The 27,967-nt window shown below is 40.5% G+C and overlaps 1 protein-coding gene across 1 annotated transcript; it reads right to left on the bottom strand.

Annotated features, from left to right (window-relative positions):
- Window positions 1-29: 29 nt before the first annotated feature.
- CYP7A1 (cytochrome P450 family 7 subfamily A member 1) lies at window positions 30-27,851 on the bottom strand. The gene is made up of 7 exons (XM_027127869.1): window positions 27,804-27,851; window positions 8,236-8,352; window positions 6,370-6,610; window positions 4,898-5,475; window positions 2,905-3,035; window positions 1,388-1,563; window positions 30-521 (listed from the first exon to the last, which is right to left on the bottom strand). The coding sequence occupies exons 2-7, from the start codon at window positions 8,313-8,315 to the stop codon at window positions 222-224; spliced, it is 1,506 nt and encodes a 501-aa protein (XP_026983670.1). The 5' UTR covers window positions 8,316-8,352; window positions 27,804-27,851; the 3' UTR covers window positions 30-221.
- Window positions 27,852-27,967: the final 116 nt, after the last annotated feature.

Genomic DNA, 27,967 nt, shown 5'->3' with positions numbered 1-27,967 from the left:
GTGCTTCTAGGAACTAGTTTTTTTTTCACTTGCAGGGTCTGAAATAGCTTCTGCAAACCATTAACAAGATGTTAAGATTCACAAGCAAGCACCGGTGAACAGAACTGGACCTGCTGCATCCGTTCTACCACCACTAAACAAGTCTGTCCAAAGGGACTGGTAAATCATGGTGCTCTGCAGTCTTGTAACAGCATCCGGGGTCCTCTTTTCCAAGCATATGTTCACAGATGTTTGAATTTATATCTAAACTCAATATCATTTAATGGTGGTAAAACACCCAGGCCTGCACGGGACTGGTCCAAAGGGGGACATTGAACACAGCTCTCCACAAACTCCAGTTCAAAATAGGAAAGCATCAGAATCAAAAATTGCTTAATTTCCTGGACAGCAAATAATCTTCCAGGACATATAGTTGCTCCTGACCCAAAGGGCATGTAGTAGTACTTTAACTTGAGTCCATTACTATAGAAGGTGCTCCTTGTCTTTCCATTTTCATCAAGATAGCGATCATATTTAAATGTCTGCAATAAAGATACAAAGAAAACACATGTATAAGCTAGTTTAAAAGGAATTTATCTTTTTCTTAACCTGGAAGTTCCAAAGAGTAATTTTCTTTTTTAATCCAATCTATGAGTAATTTAGCAAATACCCCACCTCGCATCAGAAAGTAATAAGAAACGGGAACTTAAGGAGAACTGGTGGGAAAGGGAAACCTTTATACCTCCTATCCCGCCTGGGCAACTAGCTCCTCTCTCTGTTAGGCAGAATTAGAAAGAAGGATTCAAATCAGGAGCTTAGAGGAGTCAGTATATTAGCCCCTAATTCCCTGGATTTGGGAGCAGGCACTTTTTATTTTATTTTGTTTTTTTGTTGTTTTTTTTTTTTGCGGTACGCGGGCCTCTCACTCTTGTGACCTCTCCCGTTGCGAAGCACAGGCTCCGGACGCGCAGGCTCAGCGGCCATGGCTCACGTGCTCCGCCGCTCCACGGCATGTGGGATCTTCCCGGACCGGGGCACGAACCTGTGTCCCCTGCATCGGCAGGCGGACTCTCAACCACTGCGCCACCAGGGAAGCCCGGGAGCAGGCACTTTTTAAAGAAGAAGAAAGGCAGCAGCTTTATTATCACAACTGCAGACATAATCTAGTAGAGATTATGTGATGACCAATACCAGGGATAAAAATTAAAATTTCAAGCTGTCATCCAAATTCTCCAAATTAGATAAATATTTGACATTAATAAAAGAGACAGTCCCTGTGGTTTCAATGATCAAATGAATTCTGCAATGGTAAATTTCTTCTTTATTTCAATCTGGGTAGACATCACCTGGATACTGAAAAAAAATTTTTTTTTTTCTGGATTCGGAACTTTGATGAACAGTCACTTACCAAAGGGTCTGGGTAGATTTCTGGGTCTAAATGCATTAACTGCGGATAAAGAGCTATGATGTCATCTTTGCGGATATTATAGGAACTGTCCTGGAGGTGCAAAGTGAAATCCTCCTTAGCAGTCCGGATGTTCAGCGAAGCACTGGAAAGCCTCAGAGACTCCTTGATGATACTGTCTAAAGATTTTAAAAGGAAGAAAGGAGGAGAGGGAAGGGAGAAGGAAGAACAAAGTATTTTTAAAGGCCATGTAATGTAGAGTCTGAAATACTTCTAGCAGCCTATAACACAAACCTAAAGAGACTGTGGGAAGCTGGCCAGATAAAAATTTCTCAAACTTTTTCTGTGCTGTGATCAATGATTCATTGGTGTCTGAATGTATTTTTAATCTGACAGTCTGAGTTAATAATCTTTTGGTAAAGATATGATTTTCTTGGTCATCAATGGGAACTAGACTTTCATAATTTTATGGAAAAATAATCTTATTTCTACAAGACACTAGACATCTAATACAATTGGAAAAAAATCAGTAAATCACTTTCATGTGAATTATTCAAAGTTTATCACTTTTGAGATTTAACATACTAACACTTTTACATAGAAATAATTTTCCAGATGTTTAATGCAGCTTCACTTCGGTGTTTACAAGAACCCATTTTTATCATTACACTATCTGATGTTGTGTGAGTATGCCCTGCATTCTGGTAAGGACATAGAGGGGTACAAAGAACATGCTGAGGATAGCTGAAATATATGATGAGAAAGTCTCGCCTGACCTTCCAGTCTCTGTCCTTTTAATTGTCATGCTTTAAGTGCTCCTCACATGACTGTGCATAAAATCATAGCACGTTAGTAATTTATTTCACAAGTGAGAAAATAAGACCCCCAAAAGTGAAATGACATGTCCGTGGTTTCTACGGTAGGGCAGAGTCCCACGTGGAGCTTGTGCTCCTTCTCGTCCCTTCCGCTAAGACACACTGCCCCTGAAAGCATACATTGGTTTATTTCCTCTAGAGAAACATAACAAAAACAAAGAGAAAACTCTTTCTTACTCTAAAAATATGGTACTTTTGTATTTCTATAAAATCCAGAGAAGCAAACATTTTTTCAATGAAATAACCTTCCACCCCACCACCCAACCCATGCAGCTAATTGTGGTTTCATGATGGTACTTTTTCCCCTTTCATTTCATGAAAACGAGTAGCCCATTAACTATAAGATTGCTGGTAAGAGCAGTAACAAATGAGGCAGAGCAGGGCAGCACAGAGCGGAGGTTGAAAGCGCAGAGTCAAGAGCTCCACGTTATTGCTGCCACTGGCTCCACCATCCAATCCCAGGCAGTGACTTAACCTCTCAGTGCCCATTTCCTCACTTGTTATACACAAATATTGAGTTGGTCAAAAAAGTTCGGGTTTTTCCGAACAAGTAAGTAAGTATGCAACAAGTAAGTGCGTGATATGTACTGACAATTCCTGTTAGGAGGATGCAGTAGATGACATGTAACAACACAGCAAACACACCTAGCACGGGCATGTCATCCAGTTGTATCCGGTTCAAATAAATTGGATTGTCTTCAAAGCTAATTTTTTGACCAGCGTTCTCTAGCATTTTATTCACTTCTTCAGTGGCCGCTTTCATTGCCTCTGGGTTCCTATGAAAGGTTAAGAGAAAAGAAAAGATGTACAGAACAGTTTTTTCTCTACCAAAAGGTCTGCAAACAAATAGGCGTTTCCCCTTCTTTTAACCAGGTGGTCAAGATACAAAGAAGGTGGGAAAGGGACATTTCCATTTATTTTTTACTCTATTTTATAGCTGTGTTTTAAGTCCTTGGATGTTAGCAAGAACTGTTGCCTTAAAAGTGTCCCGTGGGCTTCCCTGGTGGCGCAGTGGTTGAGAATCCACTGGCCAATGCAGGGGACACCTGTTCGAGCCCTGGTCCGGGAATATCCCACATGCCGTGGAGCAACTAAACCTGCGAGCCACAACTACTGAGCCCTCATGCTGCAACTACTGAAGCCTGTGTGCCTAAAGCCCGTGCTCCACAGCAAGAGAAGCCACCGCAATGAGAAGCCGTGCACCACAACGAAGAGTAGCCCCCCGCTCGCCGCAACTAGAGAAAGCCTGCGCGCAGCAACGAAGACCCAATGCAGCCAAAAATAAATAAATAAAATAAATAAATTTATAAAAAATAAAAGGGTCCTGCTACATAGAAGTAAAACTTTGACCAGACTTTTATAAATAAATGTTTCTAATAAGGATTAAATGGTTAAATTAGTCATATGCATGGCAATTGAGAGAAAATTGCATCCAAGATAACAATTCTAAAGTACTGGCTAAAATGCCAAAGGAAATTTAAATTTACTCTTAACATGCATGTGATTCCATGTAGAACACCTTTTCCATTTATATAATAATTTATTGTTCTAACACTTGACTGGTGAAATGAATGCTACTTCACTTTAGTGCCATTGATGTTTACCGGATCGTCAGTGCCTTGGTAATGTAGCCATATAACATGATCACAGTAAACTGAGTCTCAGAAACGCTTGACCGGTAAATCTTTGCGTGCTTATCGTGAAATGTCTACTCTTACCTGTAGGATAGAAAACTGATGTTGTAACCTCACTGTAAATATGTGAATTTATTTCCAGAAAGAGCTTTCTCAAGTAAAAACTTTGGAAGGCATTTAAACTTTGAGAAAGATTAGTAATGGTTTTTTGTATCTGAAATCGTTTAAAATTTTTTTTATATTAAAGACATAAAATTATCAGCCTTCAATGGAACTTTGGCATTCCCAATCCTATGGAATAATAATTTTGTGTCTATGTGACACAATTTTGTGTCTATGTGACACTCAACATCCAACTGAACTGGAATAATTCAGTAAACCATTTGAATGTCAAATTCCCAAAAGACTATCACTCTGGGAAGACATCACGTTATGCAAAATATATGTTACAGACAGGGTTTTTTTTAATATACAGTTTTAAAAGGCAAACTCTAGCTAAATCCCATCAATAATAATATATTATGATTCTTATTCATAGCTATCAGAGTTGGTCGAATAGTATGACAGCCATCACTGACAGTGAGAAAACAGTTAATGCACAGATGAATAAGATATAGGCACTGTTCTTTTCACTGACAGTACGTCAGCAATCACATAAGGATATTTTTACGATTATAAAGACCAAATTCACGGACTTTAGGAGGTGTCATGAAGAACAGCTTGGAGTTAAGAGAAAGGGCTCTGGTGCAGACAGCCTACATTGACCCTGTACCAGCACGTTCCTTTCCCTGGAAAGGTCTCTTCTTCTACAAGATGTGTTTACCAGTCACAGCTGTTTTAGGAGGGTTGGATGAGCTGATACACGTTAAACTTTTACAAGAGTAAATACCACATTCTTGATTGACAGTATGAGAAGGTACCACGTCTTTTTTTTTTTTTTTTAGTTAAAATGGTTGAATTTCTGCTTTCACCTAAAATGAAGAAATGGATAATTTGCTAATTACCTAATAATTTGAAATAAGCTCCAGAAAGTCGCTGGAATGGTGTTTGCTTGCGAGGCCCAGAGGACGGCGAGGAACGACTTGGCTTTCTCCGTGTCGTCCAAGGCAGAGAGCGTGTCATTCAGAAACCTGACCAGTTCCGAGATGTGGTCTCTCTTTCTGAGTTTCTGGAGCCGTAAGCCCTCCGCCAGTTTCTCCCGGGCGTAGTGGCCCGTCTTGAACACGTGAATGGGGAAGCCTGCTACCAGGGCTGGAAAGATTTTGTCAAATTGCTTGAAGTGGTCCAGGTGATTTAGAATGAGTGCTTTTTGTGCATCTTGCCCTGAGAGATCTTTGCCAAAGAGCGTGAAATACCCAGCTTCGAACATCACTCGATAGCAAAAGGCATACATCCCCTCTGACATCCAGGTGGGCGTCTTGGGCTTGGGAACCACCTGGGGTCTCAGGACAAGTTGGAGGTTTTCCATCATGGCTTCTGTGAGGGAATTCAAGGCATCGCCCTGCAGAGTCTTGATGATAGTTTTACTTATGTTGTCGGTGGTATTTCCATCACTGGGGTCAATACGTCTGTGTCCAAATGCCTGACCGTAAATGAAATGTGTGAAAAAAGAAATTAAACCTGACCTAGGACTAGTAAATGTCTGAAACACAGATTAGATGCTTTCATGATTCTCTACTTGTTAAAACAAAAAAAAGGAAAACCGGCCTTCCCACGTGCAATTTCATAGCATTTTACAAACGGCCAAATCATGCCCTCTTTCAAGGCCAAGTGTGAGTCCCAGATTATCAGTGACACTTCCCTCACAATCACTCTGGTCTTCTATTTCTTATTTTTCTTATGCTTCTGCATTTATTTTCACATTAATTTGGTACTAATCAAGAATGTTTTTAATCATTAGTTCTCTTTTATATTCTTTGTAGATGTATCTTAACCAGACTTTAAGCTACTTAGTAGCGGAGACCAGTTCTAATATTTCTTTGCAGAGACTCAATATTGATTAATTTTTTCCTATAAAAGAGCCTCTTAGATCTCATCTAGGTGATGCCAAAATATCTAGTCAATTCCTTAACAAAATTAAACAATTGTGTGGCATGAGTGTGGTAAAACAATCGTTGAACATTAAGTTTCCAACTTATACTCTGGGTCTTGTGTAGAAATTGTTGACATGAGTGAGTTTGTGCCTGTCTTATTCATACCATGCCATCCGGTTCAGTAAAACATTTAATTTTTATTTCACCCTCATAAGCTGATTAAGAAATGACAAAGCTATACCGATTTTGACTTTTTAAATGATTAATACCAAGAGATTATGTCTAATTTGGTTTATTGTGTCTCTAAGAATCTCCATGTAAGGGTAACTCTCTTCAGCATCTCCGGCTTTACATCTGAGTGTGTCAAAACGATTAAATAGATTGACATAGAAAAAGGTAGAAAATAAAAAAGCCTAATGCTATATAAATGCAAACCTGGTTACCTTTGCAGAAGCAGTGAAGTGAAATTTTTTCCAATCAAAGTATTTTCCATGATACAGCACTTTAGGGTATAACAAGGGATTGGTGATGAAGTGGACATAGTTTCCCATTAGTTTGCAGGTGAAAACATGACCATGTTTCCTTTGATTTGCTCTGAGGAACTCAAGAGGATTGGCACCAAACTGCAGAGCACAGCCCAGATATGGAATCAACCCATTCTCCAGAGGTGGTTCACCCATTTGCCTGCAAGACACAAAGAGATGGTAAGATGGAAAATTGCACATTGTTCTTTATTTATTTATATTTATTTATATTTATATTTATTTATATTTATTTATATTTATTTATATTTATTTACATTAAATTTTTTACCGCTGACTTCAAACCTCAAAACACTATAGTTTATTGATACTTTTTTGGTTGGTGGGGCCCTGCTCCTTTACTAAAATAATGAGTTATTAACCTAGTAACATGATATGTTGGTGAAAATGATAGCTAAATCCATCCATCCATCCATCCATGCATTCGGCAAACGCTGAATGTCTAATATGTGATCCTCACTCTTCCCAGTGATAAGGATAAAAGGATCAACCAGGCCAACAAGACTTTCCCTATCAGTGTAGAGATGAAACTACATTCTAGTGTTTATATTTTTTCTAAGCGTCGTTTGCCTAAGTATCTCAAAATGTTTCATCTGATTGTTTTCTCTAAAGATATAGAATCCTGAATGACAAAAAGGATTGCAGAATTGAAGTTTTCAAAATCTTCATAGTTTAAATATATTACTATTCTGTAATGATAGTTGCAGAGGGGAATCTTTGAGAAATGAGCACATTATAAAGTGAAATTGAGTAAGGTAAGTATTGACATGGTTATTGATTATAATTCAGTGCTCTTTGATGCTATCTTCCATGTTTTTATTTGAGAATATAAACATTTATTTTCCAACATAAACCACTATCCCTCTTGGTAGAATAACATAGCATAAAATAATTCTTTTTATTTTCATAGTTTGCAGATAAGTGGTTTAATTAAAACTAGAAACGACCAGTCCTGGTAGTTAATATTAAAATACCATAAAGGGCAAAAACAAACAAACAAAAAAACCTGTAAAAGGTAGACAACACAGCAATCTACATGGCTGAAGATATGCTGTGGGTAATTCTGTCTTTGGGGGATTGACAAAGCAGAGAATATTTACATACCCTCCCCCCGATACTCTTTGAGGAAATCAGAAGTTAAATAAACCATGGCTCTGTATCTGATTCTGTTTGTATTTCTTGAACCGATTATAAATGATACATACAAATAAAAGGGGTGTCTCATACATTTAACAGTTTCCCAGTTCGCCGTGGTTGATATCACTAATAAGAAAATAGTAATTGAATGATCAATGCAGGCTCTATACACTTTCCCAGCTTAGACTGAGTGTATACAGTGCACAAGAACTAGCTGAAAGAAGAACGTTGAGTCAGAGCATCTATTTAATCCACAAGACAGGAATTGCAGATCCACTTACCACTTCTATCCTTACTAATCCAGACTTTCTCTTTAGATGTACCCATAAACACACACACAGAGATCTCATAAAATTTCTGTCAGTGATGTTTAACAAGTTTGTCCATTTTTACATTACCACTAGTATATGTCAATACTAAAAAGGAAACTTTGCCATTCTATCTTTTGTGAGCTATAATAAAAAAGATACTTTCAAAATTTTAAATTAAAAGTTTTTACTTTAAAAAAATTAAGGAAGAAAATGCTAGCGTATGTAAGTACAGAAAACCAACTTTATGGTATAACAGTGAAGGTAAAAGAACATTAAATGAATGAACAAAAATGCAGTTTAAAAGTAAAGCTTTCCTTACCTTCTCCTCGTTCCAAGGAGAAGCCACCAACAACAGCACACCGCTATAACAATCCCCCAGATCAAAGAGACACTCATCATTTTGCAAATCTAGTGCAAAACCTCTGAGGAGGAGAGTCTGTGATGAGAAAGGTAAGGGTGTAACAACACAGACTCCAGCTGGACTTTTATATACGGTAAGATGCTTCACTTGAGGGATCAAAGCAAACAATTAACCATCCTATTAGGAAAAAAAAAACAACTGGCCTTGAACTAAGTCCACGGGTATCAGAAGAGGTTCCAAAACAATCAGAAACCTGCAATACTTGATAAAGTGAAGGTCTCTCAAACATATGTTGACTTAACATTCAGACCTGGGAATGACGGCTAATATTACAAATTTAGTATGCTTATAAAAAGAACAAGTAAACCTGTTCAGGAGGAACATACCCAATAAGAGGTAAATATATAAGAGGTAAAATATAATAACTTAAAGAAAAACTTAAAGAAAACTAAGCATAAGTTATCATTAAGCTAATGATTTGATCTTGTTACATTTAAGAAGAAATCAATTTAAATGATTCATGAGGAATACAGCAGTCAAGTTCAAAGGAAAGAGAACTGGGTGAAAAGTTTCTGCTGCTTCATGTTTCAGCGCTTTCACAAAATCATAGGTATTTTACTATATATAGTAACATGTTACTTACCTAACATCCTCAAGAAAGTATCCCACGTAAATGCATCTTCCAATTAAACATAGTTTATTTTAAAACATCAAAATTTTATTAACCATTTTATTCTAATTGAAAATATGTTTACTAATTTTTCTAATTGTTAAAGGAATACAACTTCATTTCAAATAATTTAAGACTAACTGAAACCTATCTTGATAGAAAGTCAATTCGTAATTTACCTCCTCAACGACTGCCCACCCAGAGGTAACAACTGTTAACTTTTTGGTATATATCCTTCCAAACTTTATTTCTATACACACTGATATAGTAATTGAGCACCTATTCTGTGCCAAGGACTCTTCAAAGGTATTCTGGCTACAGGTTTTAATAAGATGGACTTATTCCCTGCTCTAATGAAGACACTATTTCAGTAGGTAGACAGATAATAAAATTTAAGACTTATGAATAAAATAAAACAAGGTGTAGAGAGTTACCAGGGAATAAGAGCAACTGCAGGTATGCTGATGTGCTCCTCTGAGATCTGAATGACAAGAGGGGATTGGCCAACTCAAAACCAGAAGGAAGAGAGATTACCAAATGCAAAAGTCCTGAGTTAAGGATGAACTTGTTCTATCTAAGAACCAGAAGGGAGGTAGGATTGGTCAGAGCAGAGTAAATGAGGGGAAACTTGGTTAAGATATAAGACCAGAAGACAGGCAAGAGCTAGGTCATATATAGGGACACCTGACAGTAGGGAGAGAGATTTTGGAGGGCAGCAGGTCAAAACACTATCTTCAGCTGCACAGATTGCTGTGTTGTCAGGTTAACAATTGAACTTGAGCCAGAAGATGGGGAGAAAAGTCAGGGGTGGAAATAGGTGTCCCAAGTCATCAGCATTTGGATTGCATTTAGAGCCCAAAGACCTTATTAGATCACCTAGGGAGAAAATAAAGCCCAAGAAAAGAATAGAATTTAACACCAGACCCCAGAGCAGCCCATTTCTCGAGGTTAGTCAGAGAGCGGCTGAAGAGGAGATGGGTAAGGAAGGATCCGGAAGAAAACCGAGAGGATACAGTGTCGCAGGAAGCAAGAGGAGGAGGTACTTGAAGGAAGATGAGACATTTTCTGCATCACATGCTACTTTGAGGTCAAGGAAGATGGCAAAGAAATGACCTCTGGATTTGACAACATGGAGATAGTTGGTGAGTCACACATAAACACGTGCAAAGATGGGGTTCTATTAAAGACTTTTTTTATAGCACGAAAAAAATGACTATCATATTGTGGATGTTTCCCATGACAATACATATATATGTATTATATATGTATCTGTATAGATCTCTTCATTTTTTTCTGTGTGTATAATCTTCCATTGACTAAATGTACTATAATTTAGTTAACCGATTCCCTACTGGTGAGCTTTTGGTTTGTTTCTGGTTTTTGGCTACAGAATCCATAGGTTCATTTCATCCTTTTTTGTCTCCTTAAACAGAGACCACAAATATTTTTTCATGGGTGATTTGTAATCATAATTATGAATATCAGTCATTGTGTGTCAGTAGGTAGACTTCTCAATCCATTTAGATTTTTTTAGGGCATTGTACCCACTAAATATACTTAGGCTGATGTGCTGTTTTGAATTACTATGTCTGAGTTCTATATGACTCATTAAAAGCAGAACCTTTAGGTGGCCTGTCACAGCAGGATACCACAATCAGAGAAAACACCAATCTAAGAGCCAGACAGTTTAACCCTTTGGAGTCATCTCTCAAGCAAACAAATGGAAACAAACAAACAAGTGAAAAAAGGGTACATGGGACCTCTAGGAATTACCTGCAACTTCCCGTGCATCTATAATTTTGTCAAAATTAAAAGATTTTCAAAATAGTAAAGGAGAGGTACATTCACGACTCCAAGAAAATGTCCTTAAGCCTTGTCTTCCCCACCCCCTCTCAGAACACCACAAACACCTTTTGAATATAGCCTGGATTCCCCTTACCCTCATGTATTCTTTCTACTCCTTCCCTCACTATCCCTCTTCCAGACAACAAAAGCCCAGGATGCACACACACCCAGTTTCTTTAGTGGGATGAGGACAAGCAGAGGCATGAATATTCATATTTTTCTCGTTTACATACGGTTTATGCCTTCCTTCTAGGGACGTCACTTCTCGTTACTGTCCCACGTCCACACATGGCTTCTAGCACACCCCTGACATGCAGCCTCTCATCTGAAGAGTGGGGATTCGGATGCTGGTTACAGTTGTCACAACTATTAAAAGCCTGCAAGGAAGTACCTGCAGGGTTTCCTGATGAGTCAAGTGCATCGAGTTTCTCGCTTGGATTCTATGACATCTCAATGTGTTTAGCACAGTGATTGGTGAAATGTCAGGAAATAAACATGCCAGCTGAGTTGGAAAGTCATTTGCTTTTTTATTCTCTGCTATGTTTCAAACTGTGACGTTTTATTACACACACACACGCTGAGCACCTACTACGCGTATCGAGCACTGCGTCAACACTGGGAACACAGTAGGAAACAAGAAAGCTGTGAGCTCTGACCTGTGGGGTTTCTACAGCAGCAGGGGAAAAAGTATGTGCCCTGATACAGAAGGAATATGTTTTAGTTGCCAGAAGGCCTGGCGTGAACCGAGTTTATTTAAACACTCTAATCCCTCCGGAGTCTGTCAATTTCCTCCGTATTTGTAGAGTAGTAAGGGTCCACACCGACGTGCCGAGGAAGAAGTTCTGGGCCTCAGAGAATATAGGGCCCGAGTCCCACTCACCATCCCCATGAACAGATACATACAAAACATGGGAACTCAAACTAGAGGGACAGAAAGTAGAAAGAACTGCTCAAGCTATCTGCTTACGTAACCTGATGGTACACAGGTGGTTTCTATTCAGAAATGCAGTAAACATAGTTTACACATGTGTGATTGCTCTAAACAAAATGAGCTGTGAATATGGTCAAACAATTGAGTCAACCAGTTGTTTTCCTGAATTCACAAGTGAAACCAACTTAACAGTGGAACGTAGATCACCTCAATTAACGCAAAGCTTTGTGCTTTCCAGGAGCATCACGGGGCTCCCGTGGACCAAGGCTCCTCCCATGGACCCCGTGGATCAGGGCAGGTCAGTGGGAGAACAAAGTGGAAAGGGCTGGGGGGGAGGCCTTGTTATGATTAATTTGAAGCTTTAGGAACTGCTGTGTCTATTCACATGTCTTCAACTATTTTTTATGAAAAAACCAGTTTTTTTTTTATGGCGTATACAGAATATCTTATTCTCAAATATTGTTTTGAACCTTAAACACATGGTGTCAAGGTTGTAAATGCCTAGTGTATCTAAATGTGTCCATTGAACAAATACAGTTTCACGGGACTAGAGAATAAGAAGGTGTTGATAAGTTCTGTTTCAGAGAATCATAATTTTTACATTAGTTTTGAGGTTTTCACTTTTTAAAGCTTCTGACATATTTCCTACTTGGTTAAAATAACCAACTCAGGCAGGGAAGGTATTTTAGCTATTGTAGAGATGAGGAAATAGAGGCATGAAGGTTTAGTGGCTAATGTCACACAGCTTGACATGGTTCAGATGATCAAGGGAGTGGAAGCTGGGATTAAACCGGGTTTGCATCTTGGCCCTGCCACTAAGTATACACCTTAGCACAAGAGGCTGTCCTCCCCAAGTCTTTGCTTTGTTACCTGTAAAATGGGGATGATCACAGTGCCTGACTCATAATGTAGATGTTGAGATGCAATCAGGCCGTGGTGTAAAATGTTTCCCCGAGGGCTGGGCACAATCTATGGTCAAAAATGTTCTTTGTCATTCGTAAGTGGCAAATCCAGGACACAACCCCATATCTGAAGCTCAGGGTCCCTCCGTTACAGCTCAGAACCCCACAAGAATTTCAGTGGAGCCAACAGGCACCTGACTACAGATTTAGGAAAGAGTAAGCATACCATCTATACGTTCAGATATAAAGTTCATCTGTCAAACATGTTCTGAACACCAAGCATGTGAAAGGCGCTGTTAGGGGGAGATGGATGGATTATCCAGCAAATATTTCATTCCTTTATTCATTCATTCATTCATGTTAACTTAGCACCCACTTGACGTAAAGCACTTTTTAGGTGCTGGAGATACAGAGGTAGATAAGACAGGCAGACTCAAGGGGACACAGCCAATCACTAGGAGAACAAATCCACTATTTAATTTCTGATAAAGCATCATTTATATTATCAGAAAAGGTCAGGCAATGCATCGGTGTTTGTGCCAAGATCTTCACATGCTTGCTCGTGTAACCCACACGGTGGCACTAGGAGATGCACACACAGTTGCCTCCACTTGCAGGTGGCTTCCTGCTGTGAAGTTCGGGCTCCAAGCCCCTGCCACACCATACCACAGGGGACTGCCTGTCCCCAAGTTAAAGCAGGCCTGGGGGCTACATTCAAAGGCTAATGGTGGCTTTGCTGTTAGGGCTCACCTTAATCGGAGCCTTCTGGAGCTTATCCAGGAAGCTCAACTGGACAGAGAAAAGATATGAGGACAGTGGTCCTTGGACCCACTGGGCCCAGCCCAGCTCCCCGGGAGGGTGAGAGACCTCAGGGAGAGAGAGAAAGAATGAAGCAGCCAGTCGGGGGGTTGCTGAGGCTTTTTCCACTTTTTACTGGTTATAAATAGTGCTGCTACCAACACTCACGCTCGAGTTTTCATGGGCACATACGTTTCACATGTCCTGAGTGTAGAGCTAAGAGTGGGTTTGCTGGGTCATATGGTGACTCTAATGAAAGCAAGGGTAGTCATCAGTGGATCCACTGAACGGTAACTTAAGAAATAATGAACTGTAACGTGCCTTCCCTGATCAAGCTTGATTTAATTGTCTTCCAAGGGTCACGTAGCCTAAACAAGTTGCTTGCAGGAGTTGTTTTTCAGGAACTTGGACTCAGCTGTGTCCAGTCTGAGCTTGAGCCGGCTAAGACTGGTCAAGACCCCCCCCCCCCCCGACCCTCCAGCTACGCGCACTGGAATATCTGATCGGTGCCCTTTTGACCTCAGAGAGCCCAACACTCCACTCCCAGAAGAGGCATCCCATGGAGAAGCTCGTAGCTTAGTTGCACCTGCTCAGAACGAGGATTGACTCCACCTTCCCTTATAGCCAATCACCTTGCCCCACGTCTCCACGCTCACTCCCCACGCCTCAGCTCATTCCATAAATAGCCCAAGCCTTGGCGTTCTTGGGGCTGGTGGGGTTGAGGTTTGCCTGCGTGGCTGTCTGGTGAAGAAGCCCTTTCTCTGCGGCAAGCCTCAGCGTCTGGGCGTTTGGCTTGCTGTGCCGTGGGCGAGTGAGCCTGGTTCCGTAACGCTATGTTTTAATTTTTTCGGACAGACTGTTTTCCCGAAGTGGCTGCATTGTTTTACGTTCCCACCAGCAAGGTAAGAGGGTTCCAGTTTTTCCATGTCCTTGTCAACAGTTACTTTTGTCTTTATGTTTTTAATGATGGCCATCCTATTTGGTGTGAAATAATAGCTCATTGTGGGTTTGATTTGCATTTCCCTAATGACCAAAAATGTTACGCATCTTTTTATGTGGTTGTTGGCCCTTTGTAAATCTTTGGAGGATGTGTATCAGATATGATTTTCAAATATTTCCTCCTGTTATGCGGGTTGTCTTTTTCAATTTCTTGTTCATTTCTTTGGACGCACAAAGGTTTTCAATTTTGTTGAAGTCCAATTTACCTGGTTTTTTTTTTTTTTTTTTTTTTTTTTTTTTTGTTGTGGTATGTGGGTCTTTCACTGTTGTAGCCTCTCCTGTTGCAGAGCACAAGCTCCGGACGCGCAGGCTCAGCGGCCATGGCTCCCGGGCCCAGCCGCTCCGCGGCATGTGGGATCCTGCCGGACCGGGGCACAAACCCGCGTCGCCTGCATCAGTAGGCGGACTCTCAACCACTGCGCCACCAGGGAAGCCCCCGCTTTGTTCTTTTTGAAGATGTTTTGGATATTCTGTATCTCTTACATTTGCATATGAATTTTAGAACTAAGTTGTAAATTTCCGCAAAAAAAAAAAACTGATTTTTTTTTTTTTTTTTTTTGCGGTACGCGGGCCTCTCACCGTTGTGGCCTCTCCCGTTGCGGAACACAGGCTCCGGACGCGCAGGCTCAGCGGCCGCGGCTCACGGGCCTAGCCGCTCCGCGGCACGTGGGATCCTCCAGGACCGGGGCACGAACCCGTGTCCCCTGCATCGGCAGGCGGACTCTCAACCACTGCGCCACCAGGGAAGCCCCAAACTGGAATTTTGATAGGGATTGCATTCACTCTGATCAATTTGGAGAGTATTATCTTCTTACCAATATTAAGTCTTCTGATCCATTAAAATGGGATGTCTTTCCATTTATTTCGGTCTTCTTTAAATTTCTTTCAGTGATGTTTTGTAGTTTTCAGTTTACAAATCTTCCACTCTTTTTGTTTTATTCCTAAGTGATTTTATTCTTATGCTATTGACAAGGAATTTTTTCTCAGTTTCATGTACAAATTGTTCATTGTTAGTATATAGAAATCTGATTTGGGGGTGGTGTTTTTGCATTTTCTGAACTGGTTTATTAGCTCTAAGGTTTTTTTGGTGGGTTCTTTTGGTGGGTTCTTTAGGCTTTTCTTTTTTTTTTTTTTTTTTTTTTTTTTTGCGGTACGCGGGCCTCTCCCTGCTGTGGCCTCCCCCGCCGCGGGGCATAGCCTCCGGACGCGCAGGCCCAGCGGCCACGGCTCAGGGCTCAGCCGCTCCGCGGCACGCGGGATCCTCCCAGACCGGGGCACGAAGCCGCGTCCCCTGCATCGGCAGGCGGACTCCCAACCACCGCGCCACCAGGGAAGCCCTAGGCTTTTCAATGTACAAGATAATGTTTTCTGAAAACAGTTTTCCTTTCAAATATGTATGTCATTTCTTGCCCTGATGCCCTGGATATAATTTCCAGTACAGTGTTGAGTAGAAATGGTAAGAGCAGATGCACTTGTTCTGTTCCTGATCTAAGGGGAGAAGCTTTTATTCTTCCACCATTAAGTATGATGTTGGCTGTGGATTTTTCTTAGATACCCTTTATCGTGTTAAGGAAGTGCCCTTCTATTTCTAGCTTTTTTAGTGTTTTTTTTTATCATGAAAGGGTGTTGGTCTTGGGACTCATCCTCTTTTATATGCATACTTTTTCTGCATCTATTGAGATAATCATGAGGTTTCTGTCCTTATTAATATGTATGTCATTAATTGATTTTTTGTACGTTGGACCACCTGTGCATTCTAGGGATAAATCCCACTTAGTAATGGTGTATAATGCTTTTCCTATGTTGCTATATGCAGTTTGTTAGTAGTTTTTTTGTTTTGTTTTGTTTTTGCGGTACGCGGGCCTCTCACTGTTGTGGCCTCTCCCGTTGCGGACCACAGGCTCCGGACGCGCAGGCTCAGCGGCCATGGCTCACGGGCCCAGCCGCTCCGCGGCATGTGGGATCTTCCCGCACCGGGGCACGAACCCGTGTCTCCTGCATCGGCAGGCGGACTCTCAACCACTGCGCCACCAGGGAAGCCCAGTTTGCTAGTATTTTGTTGAGAGTTTTTACATCTCTCTTCATAAGGAATATTGGTGTGTAGTTAATTTTACTTGTAATAACTTTATCCGATTTTGGTATCGGAATGAGAAAGTGATCTCTCCTAATTTGTGAAGAATAGGTGTTATTTCTTATTTAAATGTTTGGTAGAACTCAGCAACGAAGCTGTCTGGTTCTGGGCTTTTCACGAATTTTTTTTTTAATTTCAACTTCAATATTTTTCTTGTTAAAGTTCTGTTCAAATTTGTATTTCTTCCTGCGTCAATTTAGATAGTTTGTGTCTTTCTGGAATGTGTCTGCTTCGTTTGGGTTATCTAATTTTCTTGCATACAATTGCTCTTATCATTCCATTTTTTAAAAAATTTCTGTAATGTTGGTAATGTCTCCTATTCTTCACTTTAGTAAATTGAGTCTCCTTTCTCTCTGTCAGTCTAGCTAAAGATTTTTCAGTTTTTTCCTTTTCAAAAGAACCAACTTTTGGTTTTGTTGACTGTATCTGTTTTCTCAATTTCATTTATTTCTGCTCTGATACTTATTTCTTTCTTGCTGCTTGACTTGGGTTTATCTTGCTCTTATTTTTCTAGGTTCTTAAGATGAAAGGTTATTAGTTTGAAATCTTTTTAATATATGCAATTGTAAGTTTCTCTGTAAGCACTGCTTTTGCCACATTAATGTTGGTATTTTTTTATTCATCTCAAAGTACCAATATTTTCTACTTTGTTTTCTTCTTGATCCATTAGTTAAGAGTGTGTTGTTTAACTTCCACATATTTGTGAATTTCCCAAATCTCTGTTATTGAATTCTAATTTCATCCCATCATGATTAGAGAACATACTTTGTAGGATTTCAAATCTTTAAATTTATTGAGACTTGTTTTCTCACCTAACATATATCTGTCCCAGAGAATGTTCCACATAGACTTGAGAGGATGTTGTACTCGGCTGTTGTTGTGTGACATGTCCTATATGTTAGACACGTCAAGTCTAGTTTGCTTATACTGTTCAAGTATTCTATCCCTGTTGGCCTCCTATCTAGTTCTGTTATTGAAAGTTAGGCAATTCTACAAAAATAGAGGCTTTAATACCTATTTCTCTCTCCAGTTCCGTCAGTTTTGCTTCATGTATTTTGGGGCTCTGTTGTTAAGTGAATATTAAGTGAATATATACCTATAATTTCTTGATGAACGCTTTTATCATCCTAAAATGTCTCTAGCAATAATGTTTATCTTGTGCTTGATTTTTCTCCTATTAATGTGTATTTTAGGAAATATTAAACATGTTACAACCATAGCACAAACCGGAAGGTAATATGAAGTTAAATTTTTGTTGTGTTAGAGTTCATTTATTACTTTTTTCGCTAATGTATATTTGTGCTAGAAATCTGATTCTGCGTCGTTTTAAAAACTTAATGCTTATATCTCCCTCTAGTGGACAGCCATATACACTGACACTTCCTCTAGTTACAGAAACTAGAAGCAACCCACCCTAACACTCACTGATGGAACCATGAACTAGAATCCTAGAAAGCACTGTATAAACCCAACTCATAGAAACAGAGCCCAGTCTTGCACCCCACACTTTGGAGCCACCAGAACCTAGGCTTGTGGAACCTCCATTCCGTTGTTATAAGCCAAGGCACTGGTGTTCTCAAAACAAGGTGGCAAGCCCAGGAAGGTGCAGGACCCTGGAGAAGCTCTGAACCCAGAGACACCAGGACCAGTCCACGTGAGCTTTGCTTTTTTTTGTAGCATGCGGACAGAGATGAGAAACCCAGCAGTGGGTCGGGTTGCCAGTCACAGCTGCTGGTTGACTCACGCTGACCACACGGTTGTTTTGCCAGGCGGTGGTGCTGGATCTCTACATAATATGCTTCCCCTGTGACTGTCTTCAAGATTTTTCCCTTAACTTTGGTTCTCAGCAGTTTGGCAGTGATGTTTTTAGGGGTTTTTGTCTTTCTTGAATCTGGCTTGTGTTCTTTGATTGATTTTGGAAAATTCTTGCCTGTTACATCTTCAAGGATTCTTCTGCCCCTTTCTCTTTTTCTGGGACTCCAATTACATGTATGTTAGTTTGTTATCCCACAGTTACTCCTTATTGTTTTTCTCTTTGTGTTTGTGTGATTCCTACTGACTTATTTTCAAGTTTATTGATTCTTCTGTAGTTTCCAGGCTGCTAGTAAGCTTATTTAAGAAATTCTTCATCTCTGATCCCATGTTTGTTTCTAGCATTTCCACTTGACTGTTTTATGGTTTCCATCTTTCTAATGAAATTCCCCATCTGTTAATGCCCACTGTCCATTTATTCCACTAGATCTTTTAACGTTTTAATCATCGTTATTTTAAATTCCCTGTCAGTTCTAACATGGTCATCTCTGAGTCTGGATGTGTTGAATGCTTTATTTCTTGAAGATGGTTTGATTTTTCTTTTTGTAGAATCCATCTATGCTGAGATTTAAGTTCATCAATGTTAGGTAGCAGGAAATAAAAACTCATCGTGAGAATCTATACTGGGGACTGTGGTTCAATAGGAAGGCTTGAATGTTTCTGGTCAGGAGCTGACTCTGGTTGAATATATGACTGACGCAGAAAATGGAAAATCAGAATCATGAGGGAGAACTGGAATTTCTGATCTGTGCGAGCTAGAGCACGCAACCAGGGCACAGATAGCCAGGAGCCCCGGAAGGCTGCATCCTAAGACAGAGTTAACAAGAAAAATATTGCTTAGACATGTAAACAAAAGATTTTTTTGTCTAGTATTTTAGGGGTTTTAGTGGAAAGGAGGAATTCTTCAAGAGGTTAGCAGTGAAGTTGCTCTGATAATTGTTGATGTGCTGTGTGCTCCCCAGATGACGGAAGGATGAGGGGTTTTCTTCCCTCACCTGAAACCAAATCGGGGTTTCAAAGAACTACTCCGGGAGCTTGTCATGTGCCCCTGGCATTTGGATGACACAGCTAATAGACTTGCTGGAGCCACGGGAGTGAGAGGAGAGACACCTTCATAGGAAGTAGCCTCTACGGCCAGAATTGGGCAGAGGGAGTCTCTGGTTTAGTCATCTTGAAAAGGACACACCCAAAAGGATGGTCCGGGGGAGACGAGGGAGACGGCTCCAGAAGGAAGGGTGTACGTGGGATGAAACTTCAAAAAGCAGGAGCTGAGGGCGGGTTACAAAAAAAGGGCTTGCTGGTAGGAGGTCCCCCAAGGACGGGGGCGCTAAGACTATACCGAGCGGACCACCGGAGAAAGCACCGAAATAGACGTTGGAGACCAGATGACAACCGCTCCAGCTTCTAAGCTCCACCCACAACTCTCCTTTCCTGGAGGGAGGGCGGGGCTAGAGGCTGTACTAAACCTCAGGCCTCCAGTGCAGGGGCTGGTCAGGGAGGAGGCAGAAGACGGTCGAAGCCCCTCCCTTTCTCACTGCAGGTTTCCAAGCTCGAGGCAGACATTATCAGCTGGAGGGGAGAGGCTTAAACTGCCCCTAAAGAAATCAAACTTTGAAAATAATCTGCGCGTAAGACGAACTGTGGGATCTGCCCGCAACCCTCGACTGTTCAGGGAAAAAATGAGCTACTTTAAACTATCATCCCTAATAAACAGCTGCTTCAATAAGCCAGTTCAGTACCTTTCTCTGGGTAATCATTTAATCTAAATTTCCAAGTGTGTTAATAGAGATGTACCTAGTGGGCTTTTTAAATACATATAACATTAAAAATCTCGGGCTTCCCTGGTGGCGCAGTGGTTGAGAGGCCGCCTGCCGATGCAGGGGACGTGGGTTCGTGCCCCGGTCCGGGAGGATCCCACATGCCGCGGAGCGGCTGGGCCCGTGAGCCATGGCCGCTGGGCCTGCGCGGCCATGGCGGAGGAAAGGAAAAAAAAAAAAATGAAGGAGGAAAGAAAAAAAAAAAATCTCTATGCCTGTACTTACATCTCTTTCTTGTTTCTACTGTCGTTTACATATCTTTCTTCTTGATCAGATTTATCTATTTTAGTGAGTTTTTCAAATAACAAACTTCTGATATTGGTCAAATCTATGTTTTTGTTTCCTGTTTCATTTCTGCTTTTATATTGATTCCTTCTGTTTTTGGGGGGGTTATTTGAAATACTTTGCCTGTCTTCCTGAATTATATGCCTAGTTCGTTTTCAATCTTTCTAGTTTTTTAATGTCTGTTTTTAAGGCTATATTTTCATTGAATGCTATTTTAACACTTTTTAAATTCTTAACCAAAGCTTGCAGAAACGCCCTTTTCCTTTTACAGTATTCAAGTAAATTTTTTTTTCATAAGGCAGTGAGATTCAGAATGCCAAGAGACAGGCTTCAGATGAAATAGTTTTTCAAGACAGTCTCATTTATTTTTCACTTAAGATCATTAAGAAATTGAATATTCTTTGCTGTGATTTCCCAACCATCTTATATTTAGACTTCTCCAACATCGTTTCAGAGTTGTGTACAGTGAAGAAACTCTCCTTTTTATTTCTTTTTATGTCTTGGGAGAGACACAAACAGGAGAGACCTTCACAGACCAACTCTGTGCAAGAGCCTGGTCATTGAATCCAGAAATAATTGGCGGTGATAATGTTTAACTTCATAACTTTTCAGTTTTTCTCGGAGTACCGAAAGACAGATTTCTTCAGTTTTCTAAAAGATGTGGGTCCAAATCAGTAAGCAAGGGTGAATTTCCCTGACTTAGAGCAAGCTATAAGGATTCAGCAACACATCTCATTATTTTCCTCCTTTTGCTATAATTTATTTAAACTTCCTCTTGAGGGCGTGGCCTCAAATTGTGTGGAATTCTGCTCTCCTAAGTGACAATTTATTTGGTCTACCTTTTTTTCCAAATGAAGGAAGTATTGTGACATGGCAAATTGCCAAGAAACCTTAGCTGGGGAGACACGATTTCTAAAGATTCCTTAGCTTAGTCTACTTTTCAGCGTTTACTGATTGGAAATTGATGGATGTCTTTAGGGCATAATGAATCCTTGCATTTGGCCATTAGCCAAGACGAAGTGCAAGAAAATAGCTGTTATCTGGTTCAGCTGCAACAGTGAAATAATGACATGCAAAGGCAGGGCTGTCCTGCATGGGTGGCTTCACCCCGCTGCTTAGGGCTCACCATCTGTGAGTTCTAAACTGGTTACTAATTAGGCAATGTGTCCACCCTGTTTTTAGGTTTGTTTAATGAATAACTTTATGGCCTCTCTGTATCGTATTGACTTTTTATACAGCAGTAGATAACGTTATTTTATTGTGGTTTAAAGTGATAAAGATGATCTAAATTTTAAGCGGGTGAGCCCAGTGATGTTATTTCTGGCTCTAATAGTTTTGATCCAAACATCAAGTTCTCCTTCTGAGGTATTTGATTTTCCTTCAGCCGATGAGGAGATATTTCCCATAGCCTCTCAGGCTGTGGCCTCAAAGCAATATTGATAATTGATAATGACATTGCTTTCATTAAATCATCGTTCATCATTCTTTGGATCAATGTAAGAACTGCCCAGCAATTTTCCCAAGCAGTAGTGGTACAGTATGGCCCCCACTGTCCCTGAAGCTTAGAGCAAGGCAGATATTTTTCAGAAGATGTGGTGACAGACATGCCAGGGTCCCCAAACTGAGCTAGGAAAATCCGTAGGATTAGCCATGTAGAAAGGGAAGCCATCAGTCACCAGCATAAGTTAAAAATCGAAGACCTCTGGTTAGAAGAATAGAGAACTGATACTTCTGAGGATGTGGAAACTTCCTGGGCAGGTTTCAGATCTTCACATACCATGGGATTCTGATGTCATACCCTAGAACTGAGTTCATCTCTTATTAACTGTCTGGCTGTTATCAGTTCTGCTTCCTGTGTGACATGTATTTAACATACCGTGACTCATTATGAAACACTACTTTCCAGTTCATCTGAACACGTTTCATCGTTCCACAGGTTGTACCTGGTCCACTACAGGTATTGATTGGGCACAGGTGTTATGCTGGAAAACTTAACCCACAAGGATAACTAAATACTGGAAACTCGGACACATTGCACCGTGAGCTGTGCACAGCTGCACCCCTGCCCAGAGATTCCCGCAGTCCCTACCCACCACGCCTTTCCTCACCCATACCCCACCCTCCATCCGACCTCAGTACCAGCTCATCCGTTCCTACAGCCATGTCAGTGTTTATTCCTTTCTATGTATTCTTATTCCGGGTTTGCATCTTTCTCGAGTCCACAGAATTTTTAAGGATTGGCTGCAATGAAACATTTCCACACGGCATCCCTGTTATATACCACAAATACAAAGTTGAAAAAGAATTTCTTAGCGAATAGTTTGCCTTGCTGGTAGAAATTTATTTATACTTGTTAACGCATATATGTGGAATCTAGAAAAATGGTATAACTGAACTTGTTTGCAGAGCAGAAATGGAGACACAGATGTAGAGAACAAACATACGGATGCCAAGGGGGAAGAGGGGGTGGGATGGAGTGGGAGATTGGGATTGACATATATACACTACTATGTATGAAATGGATGACCGGTGAGAACCTACTGTGTGGCACAGGGAACTCTACTCAGTGCACTGTGGTGACCTGGATGGGAAGGAGATCCAAGGAAGAGGGGATATATTGTGTACATGTGGCCGATTCACTTTGCTGTACAGCAGAAACTAACACGACATTGTAAAGCAACTATACTCCAATTAAAAAAAAAGTTTATGCTCAAATATTGTTGGCTATATTGCCACTCATCCTAGACATTGCTTTAAAGTTGAATGTGTAGACACCAATTACCAACATTATTCGTTTCAGCGCATTGATTCCTCTTATCAGTTACTTCAAAGAAAAGTTTGATCACTTCTTTGGAGGTGGGTTTGCTCCCATACAGCTCAGCCTCTTCCCACAGGTACCTCCTAAACATATTACTGGGCATTTTTAATACATAGAGTCCCTGACTGCTTCTCTACATAGAGGCCGCCGGGTAAGGGGAGGCTGGTACACACTCAGTCTTTCCTAAGTATAAGGGTATATCAGATAGTTAAAAGTCATGCCACCTCTCGGAGAGGGAAGAGTCTCTTCTAGATATGATACATGGAAGTCCAGCCTTGAAGAGTAGTTGCTGTTATCAAGAGCAAGAGGATCAGGAAAACATACTGGAAAAGGAAAATAAAGGAGCAACTTAAAAGATTGCCAGAGGGCTTCCCTGGTGGCACAGTGGTTGGGGGGTCCGCCTGCCGATGCAGGGGACACGGGTTCGTGCCCTGGTCCGGGAAGATCCCATATGCCGCGGAGCGGCTGGGCCCGTGAGCCATGGCCACTGAGCCTGTGCTTCCGGAGCCTGTGCTCTGCAACGGGAGAGGCCACAGCAGTGAGAGGCCCGCGTACCGCAAAAAAAAAAAAAAAAAAGAAAAAAGATTGCCAGATCTTAAGTTATGTTTACTATACATTCTTTCATCTTGCATGTTCGGTATTACTTGACCATTAATTTTGCACTTTGTGGCTTAGTTCCTAGATAGTTCATTTGGGCAAAGCGAAGTTTCCCTTTTTCCTAAATCTTTTTGGCACATAATAAGTTGTGAATTCTTATTCTGGTTTATTCGGTAGATTGCTATCAAATTGTTTCCCTGGTTTATGTAAACAAAAATGTGTAAGACTAAGCAAGTAAAGTTTGATTCTAATCTGAATAATGAATGATAAAAATCAAGTCCATCAACTTTGTTAAAAATGGTTAGTAACTATCAATATTTGGTATGGGTTTTGTTTTTATGTTTAATTGATACAGAAAAATAATACACTAAGTAAATTTAAAACCCTCGTTTCTATTCTTTACCCAAGAGTTGAACAATAAGGGTTTGAACCGTGTGGGTTCACCTATACACAGATTCTTTTCAATAAATATACAAAAATATACATGGAGAACAAAGTGTGCAAGACTTGTATTGAAGTGGATAGCCTATCCTTACATAGGCATATGGTAAGTGATAGTTAATATTTTCTTATTGTTTTATAACTTTGCTTTCAAAGAATTACAGTACAGTATGCCTCTCTGTCATAATTGGAAGAACTGCATGTCAGCCTACCATCACGAGTAAGTGTTCTTTTTTAAAGTGTAACAGTATTTCCAATACTGTATTATGAATATGACTAATTCTGTGTGCCATGAAATTTTTATAAAGATTCATTAGTGTACAGGCTGAGCTACTGTGAAGCAATCGTACTGATTACATGGCTACAATAGAGCAGTCATATTGCTGCTGCTTCATTATCAGTGCATGAATCGTCATACTTGTAAGTATGAGTATTTTTGTCATATTATACAAAACACCGCATGTTATATGTATCATCCAAGACTATTGGTAGAGGTACTGACAGATGATTCATTTTGTAAACAGGACGTAAACTTACTGTATCCATAAATACAGTACAGCACTGTAAATGTGTTTTATGATTTTCTTAACACATTGTCTCTAGCTTTATTGCAAGAATACAGTATATAATACATATAACACACAACATATGTATTAATCTACTGTTTATGTTATCGGTGAGGCTCCTGGTCAATAGGAGGCTATTAGTAGTTAAGTTTTGGGGGTGTCAAAAGTTACACGTAGATTTTTGACTGAGTTGGGGGTCAGCACCACATTGTTCAAGGGTTAACTGTTTAAAAGGATGATTGTAAATCTTCAAAAGGAAGAGGTGTGTTTTGTTTTGATTTATTATTATTTTGTTGTGAATTTCCACATTTTCTGCATTGTGGTCAGAAAATGTGATCTTTTATGAATTCTGCTTTTAGGGCTCTGTTTAAAATTTTTCAGTGTGGCCTAACATATCATCAGTTTGGTGAGTACTCCATGTGGATTTCACAATAAAGTACTATATGTTTTTACATGTTAAGAGTAGGTTCTATATCTCTTTTAATAAGAATTATTAATTATACTAATTTTTTTATATCCTTTGATATTTTGATTTCTGAGTTATAATAAACTTTCCTACTGTGGTTGAGGATTTGTCAATTTCTCCTCATCATTCCGTCAATTTTTGGTCGCTGTATATTTGAAGCTGTGTTGATAGGTCTATACAACTAGCCCTCAGTATCCATAGGTTTTCCAATTGTGGAATCAACTAGCCTGGATCGAAAATATTTGAAAGAAAAATTCCAGAAAGTTCCAAAAGCAAAACTTGAATTTGCACACTGCCGTAGCATTTACATTGTATTTATAACTATTTACATAGCATTTATATTGTATCAGGTATTACAAGTAATCTAGAGATGATTTAAAGTATATGGGAGAATGTATGTAGATTATATGCAAATACTATGCTATTTTATATGAGACTTGAGCATCTGTGGATTTTGGTACCCATGAGGGGTCCTGGAACCTGTCCCCAGTGGATACCCAGGGACAAATGAATAGGTTCATGATTAAGGAATGACTATCTCATTAGTAAAAGCTTTATGCCGTATAGTCAAATTAGTTTTATATTTATGTTGTTAACCTATCTTCCTTATATCAGTATTTGCCTTGAATATCTTTTCCATTCTTACAATTAAAAAATTTTTAATGCATGGTTTCTAAAGACCAAAGAGCTGAAATTTGTTTATCACAGTATGAATGAGAGCTTCTGTCTTTTAACGGAATGAAACTATCCTTTGCATGTTTATTTTAGTTTCTCATATCTGTCCGTTCTACTTTTTATTTTCCAGTTATCACTTTCTTATTTCTTATCCCCTTCCTACTTTTATTGGCTTGAGGGTTTTTTTCCCCTCTATATTTAATTTTCATTCTCTTGTGGCATAGAAGATATGTAGGTATATATGCACATATCTGTATTTGAAATTATGTATATTTGAAATAATGTATATATTATTGAAATTATATATAAGGAGAATATATATACATAGAAGCAAACCTCTAGGATTATGTCCTAATAGTTCTGTACTCCAATTCTCACACCTAGAAGCAACCTGCTCTTTCAGATGTTCACTTACTTTTAACAGCTAAAATATATATCTGTATATTTATGTATTAGCTATTGGAAATTAATGTTTCAGTGTCAGTGGCGCTCTCTTCTTGTATTACTTATTTGCACTTGGAGTTGCTGTGAAATGTGCTTGCCTTCAAATCAGCTGTTCTGCCTATGTTTTGGGCTAACATTTCCTTCAGGCCTTTTTTCTGGTGGGGCAAAAAGCAGCTCGGCACCTGTGCAGGTTGCCTAGGTGCTTCTGAGTGTCTCAGAGGGGAGGGGTCTGTTCCACTAGGACCTGCCTCAGTGAATTCCCAGCAGCAGACGGCCTGCCGGTTGAGTCACAGGTGGCCATGGGGAGTGGTGTCCAAGGCAGGAAGCTAAACAATCTCTCTTCATAGAGGCCACATGTGCTAGGGTGGTGTAGTAGCCAGAGCAACGACCTCCCCAAGATGTCCACGTTCCAATGCCCAGAACGTGAGAATGTGCACAGGCAACGTGCACAGGTGCTGAGCTGCTTTTTGCCCCACCAGAAAAAAGGCCTGAAGGAAGTGTTAGCCCAAAGCATAGGCAGAGCAGCTGATTTGAAGGCAAAGCACGTTTCACAGCAGCTCCAGCCCAAATAAGTAAATACAAGAAGCAAGAGAGCACCACTGACATTGGAAAGGGATTTTGCAGGTGCTGTTAAGTTAATGATCATGAGATGGAGAGACTATTGCATCATCCCTGGGTCCTTATAAGAGGGAGGGGAAAGGTAGGTGTGGTGGCAGAAGCAGAGTTTGGAGGGATGCACTGGAGATGGAGGAAGGACCCCTGAGTCAAGGAATGCTGGCATCCTCCCGAAGGGGAAGGAAATGACTTCTCCCCCGGAGCCTCCACAAGGGATACAACTCTGCCAACACCCTGAGTTCAGCCCATAAAACCCATTTCTGACTTCTGACCTCCAGAACAGCAAGATGATAAATCTGTGCTGTTCTAAGTCACTAAGTTTGTCATACGTTGCTACAGCAGCAACAGGAAGCTAAGGCAGGTGGCATCTTTCTCTAGCAGTAGTGATCTTTGGGTGCGGGTTACCTATTCTCCATGCCATCTTCAGTGAAAGGTCGTCCCAGCCAAACCGGCCAAAGCTGTTCAGGTAAACCTGCTTCGTCCTTCCCTGCCCCAGACTCAAGAGAACGGACAGGTGCCCGTCACTGCACAGATGGGGCAGCGTGGAGGTTTGCGTGCGCTTCCGTGGAACAGCGCTGTTGCGTCTTACTGGCTGCTGGAAATGCAGAACGGTCCAGGCATGGAACTGGGGCTGGTGAGAGATGAAATATTGTTCAGGAAGGTGGGGGAAGTGAAGCAAGCAAAGAAGGGCCCCGTGCCCTGAGGGAGCCATGCCTGCAAGCTGGGAGGAAGGCCTAGTCCTCCAGGCTCATTCCTCTGCTCTGGCTGCTCCCCCAGGGACTCTTGGCCGTGGGTCTACAGGGGAAGGAAATCTCCAGGGTTATGTCCTTACAGTTCTGCACCCCAGCTCCTACATCTAGAAACAACAGGCTCTTTCA

This window comes from Aethalodelphis obliquidens, unplaced genomic scaffold (genome assembly GCF_003676395.1).
Source record: "Aethalodelphis obliquidens isolate GAN/ISIS:26980383/991018 unplaced genomic scaffold, ASM367639v1 scaffold33, whole genome shotgun sequence".
NCBI lineage: Eukaryota > Metazoa > Chordata > Mammalia > Artiodactyla > Delphinidae > Aethalodelphis > Aethalodelphis obliquidens.
Note: the sequence above shows the minus strand (reverse complement) of the source record. Positions and strands in the feature narration are given on the sequence as shown.

What these genes read in the sequence shown, in the direction of transcription:
- CYP7A1 (XM_027127869.1), bottom strand. Translation starts at nt 8,315, where the DNA reads ATGATGAGTGTCTCTTTGATCTGGGGGATTGTTATAGCGGTGTGCTGT. An exon ending in AGCTTATTTCAAATTATTAG is followed by an intron (nt 3,036 to 4,897) that starts GTAATTAGCAAA and finishes AACCTTTCATAG; the next exon opens with GAACCCAGAGGCAATGAAAG. An exon ending in AAATCTACCCAGACCCTTTG is followed by an intron (nt 522 to 1,387) that starts GTAAGTGACTGT and finishes TCTTTATTGCAG; the next exon opens with ACATTTAAATATGATCGCTA.